Raw genomic sequence first — 9,639 nt, forward strand, 5'->3', positions numbered from 1 at the left:
CCTACCTGAGGGGTCCTGGATTGTGAGAGGGCACAGGCCGGGCTGAGGGACACCCCCGTCCTCCATGCACGAATTTTGTGCACCGGGCCTCTAGTGTCCTATAAGACACCAGAGTTAAACCTGCCCTCGGGAGAGTCCCTGCAATTAGTTGGGACAGGGGAGTTCTGTGCCTCCATACAAACGCAAGTTAAATAATTCAGAAGAAAGTGAGAGTCTTCAATGTTAACAAAATGTTCAATAAGTTTATACTGTTTAAAAGTGCTTTTGTTAAATTTACTATCACTTCACAGCCCCTATAAATGACCACCTTTATCCTGGATGTCTTTATTGTTACCACTTTCTTATATTTTGGTTTAAAGATGAAATCCTTTCCTAATGCTACCCAATTATTCTACTTTGAAAGAACTGACACATTATGTGAAGTTCTACATAAAGAAGCCAAGGTCAATTTGTTCTACAATTTTTTAGAGTAGTTTATGTTCTATAATAAAATTTCGTCTGAGACTGAAAGGTGAAAATATTTAGCTGTATTAAGATTACATGACTTCAAAAAGACACAGACTAAGCATTTAGAAGATCTAAAAACTCAAGATAATGTGTTATGTTAGAAGGAATTTATTTCAATTCAAATATACTTTTAAAAAATGAACTTCTTTGAAGAATTTATTTTAACAAAAGTTACTTTTGGAAGATAAGTTTTACCAAACTGTTTTTAGCCTTTTTCACATTTGACACACTATTCATATAATCAAATACATAGGCCTAAGGATGATTTACTGGGCTTTCAGATTTTGAAAATGAATGTGTGTTGAAAAATGAATATTCCAGGGCAGATGTTGTCACTGTGTGGTCCCTGGACCAACAGCATCAGGATCACCTGGGAACTCGTTACAAATGTAAATTCTTGAGTACCCCCCAAGACCAGCTGAATCAGATCTCTGGAAGGACATCAGCAATCTGTAGTTTATCAAGCTCTCCAGGTGATTCGGAGGCACCCTAAAATCTGAGATTTCTAGGCATTGAAGTGTGAGGTGAATGAGATAAGGATGAAGTTGTTTGGCATAGCAGCTAGATGTTTTGGAAATGGGCTTACCCAGTTCTCACTCCTGCTCTAGGCTCCTTGTGTGTCCTTGGATAAGGGGGTGGCTAAGGATGGGGCGGGGGGTGAGGACAATATAGAGTTAATAATTCCAGGGGTCCTCATGTCTGCCCCTGGGGAGGGATGGGAGAAAGCATGCCTCCCTCAGCTCCCTCATCTCCTGGAATAGCAGAGTGTTGACTGTTTGCCCTTTGCTGGAAGCTTCTTTATGACTATATCTGCTTTCTACTCCATCTCTCTTCTAAAATTTTCACCTGCAAGAACCACAATTAGGGGTTTTATTGTATTTTGTAGTTATAAGAAGATGGAATTATTTTATTTATTTATTTATTTATTTATTTATTCATTTGTATTGTTTAAAGTATTACATATAGTATTACATAATGTCTCCTTTCCCCCCATTTACTTCCCCCTGGCCACTCCTACCCCCAGCACATGTCCTTACCTTCCTAGTGTCTGTGTCCATTGGTTATGCTTATATGCATTCATACAAGTCCTTTGGTTGATCTCTCCCTCTCACCCCCACCCTCCCCTACCTTCCCTCTGAGTTTTGAGCATCTAATCGATGCATCTCTGTCTCTACATCTGTTTTTGTTCATCGGTTTATGTTGTTCATTATAATCCACTAATTAGTGAGAGCATGTGATATTTATCTTTCTCTGACTGGCTTATTTCATTTAGCATAATACTCTCCAGGTCCATCCATGCTGTTACAAATGGTAAAAGTTCCTTCTTTTTTACAGCAGCATAGTATTCCATTGTGTAGATGTACCACAGTTTTTTAATCCACTCATCTGCTGATGGGCACTTAGGTTGTTTCCAAATCTTAGCTATGGTGAATTGTGCTGCTATGAACATAAGGGTGCATATGTCCTTTCTGATTGGTGTTTCTGGTTTCTTGGGATAAATTCCTGGAAGTGGAATTTCTGGGTCAAATGGGAGTTCCATTTTTAATTTTTTGATGAAACTCCATTCTGTTTTTCCACAGTGGCTGCACCAGTCTGTATTCCCACCAGCAGTGAACGAGAGTTCCTCTTTCTCCGCATCCTCATTAGCACTTGTTGTTTGTTGATTTCTTGATGATAGGCATTCTGACAGGTGTGAGATGGTACCTCATTGTCTTTTTGATTTGCTTCTCTTGGGGGGTGATTAGTGACTTAGAGCATGTTTTCAGATGTCTCTTAGCCTTCTTTATGTCCATTTTCAAAAGGTGCCTATTTAAGTCATTTGCCCATTTTTTTTTGTCCCAAATCAATACAAGGCTTTTATTGTATATCTTTATAGTTTCACAAACAAATGACAAATCATTTGGCATCTCGGTGTTTCTATAGCTGGACAACTTAGATCTTATTCATCAGCCTGCTTAACTGTTCCTTTTTTGGAAACGTAGATACCATCCAAAAATTTTCTGATATCCTTGTTTTTAATTGTTGTGGCTTGCTGAATCAAAGCAGCTGAATTTGATACAAGTTCAATGTCATTTCTTTCAAGAATCAACTCATCTTTCTGGGCTTGAGATACTGAACAAGCAACGCCTGACCTCATCCAAACTCTGCAGGTGTATTTTTCACCCAAGAAATTTCTAATTTCAATAAGAGAACCATTCTCCTGAATAACGATGTTGATGGGGAAGGGAGCATACACAGACCTCATCTTGTAACGGAAATCCAGTGTAACTCCCTTGATCGTGATCTGTACATGACGGCAGATAGTGCGAACTGTGGCCAGTTCCTTTCTATTTCCCCACCATTTGTCAACCCGGCGCCTCTTCTTTTTCTTTCGGAGGAGACTGAGCTCTACATTGATGTAGTTGAAGTCCCTCTGCAGGGTGCCCCTGGGGCCCTTCACAATAACTGTGCGCCCCTCCAGAGTGATGTCCACATTTTCTGGGATGTCCACAGTCTGATTGCTGAGAATGGTCTTCATCCTCGCAGTAGATGTGGCAAAGAGGAAATGTCTCCATTTGCCCATTTTTTGATGGGATGGTTTATCTTCTTTTTGTTAAGATGTATGAGTTCCCTATAAATTTTGGAGATTAGGCCCTTATCAGATATTACGTTGGCAAATATGTTCTCCCATGCAGTGGGCTTTCTTGTTATTTTGTTGATGGTTTCTTTTGCTGTGCAGAAGCTTTTTATTTTGATGTAGTCCCATTTGTTTATTTTCTCCTTAGTTTCCATTGCCTTATGAGCTGTATCGGTAAAGATATTGCTACGACATATGTCTGATATTTTGCTGCCTATGGATTCTTCTAAGACTTTTATGGTTTCTTACCTTAAGTCCTTTATCCATTTTGAGTTTATTTTTGTGTGTGGTGTAAGCTGGTGTTCTAGTTTCATTTTTTTGCATTTATCTGACCAATTTTCCCAACACCATTTATTGAAGAGAGTATCTTGATTCCATTGTATGCAATTGCCTCCTTTGTCAAATATTAATTGAGCATAATGGCTTGGGTAAATTTCTGGGTTCTCTGTTCTGTTCATTGGTCTATATGTCTGTTCTTGTGCCAGTACCAGGCAGTTTTGAGAACAGTGTCTTTGTAATATAGCTTGATATCTGGTATTGTGATCCCTCCAACATTGCTCTTCTTTCTCAGGATTGCTGCGGCTATTTGGGGTAATTTTTATTTCATATAAAGTTTTGGAGAGTTTGTTCTAGGTCTGTGAAATATGCTGTTGGTATCTCAATGGGGATTGCACTGAATTTATAGTTTGTTTTGGATAGTATGGACATTTTAATGATATTGATTCTACCAATCCATGAACACGGTATATTTTTCCATTTGTTTATGTCTTCCTCTATCTCTTTTTTCAATGTTCTGTAGTTTTCTGAGTACAGGTCTTTTACCTCCTTAGTTAAGTTTATTCCTAGGTATCTTAATTTTTTTTTGTTGCAATGGTAAATGGGATTGTTTTTTTCCTTCTCTTTCTGTGAGTTCATTATTGGTGTATAAAAAAGCCGTAGACTTCTGAGTGTTAATTTTGTATGCTGCTACATTGCCAAATTCATTTATTTAATCTAGTAGTTTTTTTAATGGAGTCTTTCGGGTTTTCTATTTACATAGGAATTCGCATGTCATCTGCAAATAATGACAGTTTTTCTTCTTCTGTTCCAATTTGGATGCCTTTTATTTCTTCTTCTTGTCTGATCACTATGGCTAGCACTTCTAGTATATGTCAAATAGGAATGGTAACAGTAGGCATCCCTGTCTTGTTCATGAGATGGAATTCTTTACAACAGGTCTATTGTTTGAGTTTCAGATTCAACTTTTAAACATCTTCCTAGGAACATATATACTAACCTATAGGACTGTCTATATAATAGTTAATATGAGGATATTCAGAAATCACACAAGACAGCTTCCAGAGGAACTAAAACTCACTTTATATTAATGTAATTAGTAAGAGAACTATTTTCCAATTTCTTGCCTAATAGGAAAAAAATCTATAAATGGGGAGTGATGCATTTGGGAGAGTAGTTTTATTTTGTGCTCTGACACTATAGACAATATTAAATTTTGAAGTGGTTCTGTGAGTTGTGTGTAGTTGTGACAGAGGTTCTGAGCATAGTAGAATTACAGGGTATTTTTAGAGCTAGATATAAATTCAGAGATTACTTAAACCAATCATCTCACTTTTCATATTAGCGATTTTAGCTGTGATTTATTTTTCTAAATACTGATAAGAAAATGACCCCAAAATGAACATCTGCCCAATTGTATACCTACTCTTAAAATATTCACCTGGGCCCTGGCTGGATGGCTTAGTTGGTTGAAGCATCATCTGGTACACCCAAAGGTTGTGGTTTGATTCCAAGTCTAGGCACATACTTAGGTTGCTGGCAGATCCCTGGTCAGAGCGTGTATGGGAGGCAACAGATCAATATTTCTATCTTACATTGACCTCTTCTCTTCTCTTCTCTTCTCTTCTCTTCTCTTCTCTTCTCTTCTCTTCTCTTCTCTTCTCTTCCCTTCCCTTCCCTTCCCTTCCCTTCCCTTCCCTTCCCTTCCCTTCCCTTCCCTTCCTTTCCCTTCCCTTCCCCTCCCCTCCCTCCCCTCCCCTCCCCTCCCCCTCCCCTCCCTCTCTTCCCTCCCCTCCCCTCCCCTTTCCTTCTCTTCTCTTCTCTTCTCTTCTCTTCTCTTCTCTTCTCTTCTCTTCTCTTCTCTTCTCTTCTCTTCTCTTCTCTCCTCTCCTCTCCTCTCCTCTCCTCTCCTCTCCTCTCCTCTCCTCTCCTCTTCTCTCTCTCTCTCTCTCTCTCTCTCTCTCTCTCTCTCTCTCCCCCCTCTCTCCTTCAAATCAATAAACATAGCCTCAGTGAGAATTACAAAATATTTTCACCTGGTAGAGTAAATTGAACATCTCATGTTTATCAGATACTAAAGTAGTATACTTTAAAATATTTTCTTGAATTCTTCCTTAAAAAGAGCAAGTTTTATTATTCCCATTTTACAGAACAGTCTGAGCCATACTTGTTTAGATATATTTGGAAACAACTTACTCTTTTTATGATATACTAAGTTAGAATTATAGAAAATCCCTCCATAAAAGGGCCATAATTAAAAACTATTTAAGTTATGAATGCAGTTCCTTATAGGAACAATATTAGAAGTAGCAGAAATTCTCAGATTAGCCTACAAATTTCCAAACTCCCATCTGCACCTCGCTGCAGTTGTGCTCATTTCTAAAGAGAAGGCAAATTGCTGCTATCCTAGGACTTGGTAAGAGATTTTTCTGTTTGACATTTTGTTACTTGAGTAAATTAAGTAAATGAAGAGATGAGGCAGTGGAGGGAAATGTTTGGTGAAATTTCTGTTGTTATTCTTTCTTAATGTCTTCCATCTCATGACTTTTCTTTGTTACAAATATATGACTGGCATTTTCTTCTTATGCTTATTTAAAACAGGCTGGTGTGTTTATTTGTATATTTTTTCCAGAAATTGAACAGAGAATAGATAAGGTAGGAAGAAGAAGATAGATCTGTATGAAATAGGTGGGCAAGAATTGGAAAAGTGTAGGGAAGGAAAATGTGAAAATGTTACTGCCTGAGATAGAGAACTTGAAGACACATGGCCTTTAACAGATTTGTAAACTAGCCACGAGGTGGCGCCATCATCCAAGGGCAGTTTAGTTGCTTTTCAGGCTGTGCTGAAAGCTTGCTCTGGGTGCAAGAGTTATAGAGTGAAAAGAAGAAAGTAATGACCTTATTGCTTTCTGTTCATATGTAAGGTGTGAAAATCTTAAGACATGCTTAGTGAATATTTATTAAATTGATAAGTGATGACTTATAAGTAAGTACCTTCCACCAACTTCAATTAGTCTTTTATTTCTCTTCCCTTTGAAAGGGGCTTCACTGTTTTAATTATCGAAACATGAGTAAGATAAAAAATTTATAGTTGAAATCTCAGTAGTTATTTTTATTGGATTGTTATTTTTATGAAACGTTATGCCCAACTTTTAAAAAGTAAAGGAGCTTTCATATCTAGAGAATACTTTTGTGAAAAACGGGGACACCATGCAAAAAGATATAAGCAAAAAGAACAGGAAAAAAACTATGTAAAAATTAGAGATAACAAGAGGAAGAAGATATAATTCTTGAAACTCAGATGGAAAACCAGTAGAGAGGTTTAGTGGTTGAGAGAGACTTAGTAAAAATGTGACTGCTGATGCCATTTGCCCTGAAAGCTACTGAAACTTGGGAAAGACCTGAGAAGATGTTTGCAGACTATTCAGAGGCAAACAGAGATTTTTCTAACGTGACAAAAGAGACTGGATAGATCTTGACTCAGATTTAGACAAAATATATAAGTACCTCTTTGTAAGTCTCCAACTTTTTTGCTTATCAGAATATTGAAAATTTGTGTTTATTTTCACTGTAATTGGGGTGAGACAGATGGAAATACAATGTAGATATATAATAATTTATTTCATTTGTAATTTTGTGATGCAGAGTTTAAATTTGGCAAATGTTAACTTTTGAGCATTAATCTAACACTGAATCCTGCTTTACAAGTCAATGGGTAAATAGCAATTATACTTAGAAAATGATGAGAAAGAACTTTCAACAAAGGAAATAAAAGCTTTTGTTAGCATAAGGCCCTGAGTTTGTAGCTACTTGCCCAGACAAAGGATGAGCCCTCATTTAGGTTTCAATTGATTGCAGAGCAGACCATCAAAAAAAGAAGGCCTTCTAAGGCAAGATAATACAACAGCAGGAAAAATACAATTTTGTTCTTCTAACCTCATACTTTCTACACAGTAGTGGCAACTCTTTAATAAAAATCACCAAGTATTCCCATTGCCTTCCAACTAATGTGTTTCTTAAGAGTATTGTGATGAAGAAAAGACCACTGGATAGATGAGAAAGCTGTATGTCTAACCCTGACTTTTCTCCTGGGCCTCAAGCCCATCTATGCCCCTGTCTATTCCATGTCTCCACTTAGATGTAGCATTTCAAACATATTATAACTGATCCATCTTTCACCATCAAGCGTTTTGTTTTTTTAAAATATATTTTTATTGACTTCAGAGAGGAAGGGAGAAGGAGAGAGAGAGATAGAAACCTCAATAATGAGAGAGAATCCTCCCACTGGTGATCATGCCAGCAACCAGGGACTGTGCCCTGACTGGAAATTGAACCATCACCTCCTGGTTCTGGTTCATAGGTTGATGCTCAACTACTGAGCTATACCAGCTGGGCACAAAGGTTTATTTTTTATTGAATTTTGTGGTTATATTGATTTATTTTTCAGCTTTTTGGATGGACAGTGTTTTCTCTCCTTTTTGTGACTTTGTGCATGCCCTTCTTTTTCTCTGAACTATCACTACTGACCCCCACCCAAGCCCACCCTGGGGCTTCCATTTCCTATGTTTAAATGCTTTTGAAGTATCCTATATTTCTATCTGTACAGCTCTTATCACACCAATAACTTGTGAATATCACCCACTAGAATTTAAGGTCTGTGATGGGAGGCCAAATTTACTTTATTTATTACTGTATCATCAGCAACCACCCATGCCAGTCTTATGTTAAAATCAATCATATTTGTTGAATAAAAGAGAACTCAAGTTTCATACTTAAGGGAAAGAATGAGCATAGAGAAATCCAAGATGGCAATGAGTAGATGGATGTTACACTCACCTCCTCCCAGCACCAAACTGGAATTACAATGGAAGGACAGAACAATAACCAACTGAAGACTAACTGAAGAGAAGCCTTATAACCAAGGATTTACAGAAGAAGCCAAACTGAGATGAGTAGGAAGGGCGTAGATGCAAAAAGATGTGGGCCCAATCCCAGGGGCAGTGGCTGAAATCTTGGAGGGATAGCTTAGCTGCAAAAGTTCTACCTGCGGAGCATGGGGTTTCAGTCCCTACACCAGGTTCTTCAGTCCAGAGCACCAGAGCTGGGAAGAAATGCCCACATAACATCTGGCTGTGAAAATCAGCAGGGATTCTATCCATCAGGGAAAGACAGGAGCCTGATGCACAAAATCTCATTCACAGTTACTCACCTTGGCTTTGGCAGAGGAGAGTGGAGTGGACTAGAGGCATGCAAGGGAGACTGGGGTTTGTGCCTCTGGGGAGAAAGCTAAAAGGATAGCCACCAAGACCCCGCTCCCCCCATGCTGAGTCATTCTCCAGTCACAAACAACATCACTTCTTTTTTAAAAAATATTGATTTCAGAGAAGAAAGGAGAGGAAGAAATAGAAACATCAATGATGGGAGAGAATCATTGATCCACTCCTCCTGCTTGCCCGCTACTGGGGATCAAGCCCACAATCCAGGCATACGCCCTTCACCAGAATCGAACCCGAGACCCTTCAGTCTGCAGGCTGACACTCTATTAATCCACTGAGCCAAACTGGCTAGAGCAACAATATCATTCTTGAGTGGAGCCTCACCCCCTCCATATGGCATCAGCCTGGGGGAATGCAATAGCCCCACCCTCTGAACCCCACTCTGCAGAGTCAGCTGCCTGGGCTGGGGTATAAAAGTCTGAGCAGACTTACAAGGTGTCAGTGACTGAGTTGTGTGGCTTTGGGATGGGGCAATTTACCCCACTTTCTTGTAAATTTGACTGGGACCTCCCTCTCATGGGAGATCTGCTAATTTCACTCTCCAGGCTCCTGGCTGCCCCACCCTCCCAATGATTGGTGGCTCTGACCTGCCGAGATCTGGGCAGAATCTGGGACAGACTGAATTGTGTGGCCAGTCCCTGCACCCACCCCAAAGCCTGACTGGCACCTCCCCCACTTCCAACTCCTGGTGTCCCTGCCCTGATGAGATGAGGCTCCTGATAGAATCTTGGACAGTCTGAATCGTATGGCTCTAGTACAGGGGAAATTTTTGCCTTGTGCTTATAACCAATGCAGAGTCCTCCCTTCACTCGGCCAAATCTTGGTCTGTTTGGGCCTGATAAACTCTTCTGGCTTCCCTTTGACAAACTCCCTAAGATTCCGCCCTACTACAAAGGTGTGTGAGCACCCAGCAGGTGGAAGCTAGACTTGGCATTCCCTGGGATTTTGCTAAGTGGCCTCAGA

General features: G+C 39.4%; 1 protein-coding gene across 1 annotated transcript; it reads right to left on the reverse strand.

Moving 5' to 3' along the window:
- Window positions 1-2,446: 2,446 nt before the first annotated feature.
- LOC308514968 (large ribosomal subunit protein uL6-like) lies at window positions 2,447-3,043 on the reverse strand (the record flags this gene model as incomplete). The annotated part of the gene is made up of 1 exon (XM_081085319.1): window positions 2,447-3,043. The coding sequence occupies exon 1, from the start codon at window positions 3,023-3,025 to the stop codon at window positions 2,447-2,449; it is 579 nt and encodes a 192-aa protein (XP_080941445.1). The 5' UTR covers window positions 3,026-3,043.
- Window positions 3,044-9,639: the final 6,596 nt, after the last annotated feature.

The sequence above is a fragment of the Myotis nattereri genome (genome assembly GCF_964212035.1).
Source record: "Myotis nattereri genome assembly, chromosome: 3".
Classification (NCBI taxonomy): Eukaryota; Metazoa; Chordata; class Mammalia; order Chiroptera; family Vespertilionidae; genus Myotis; species Myotis nattereri.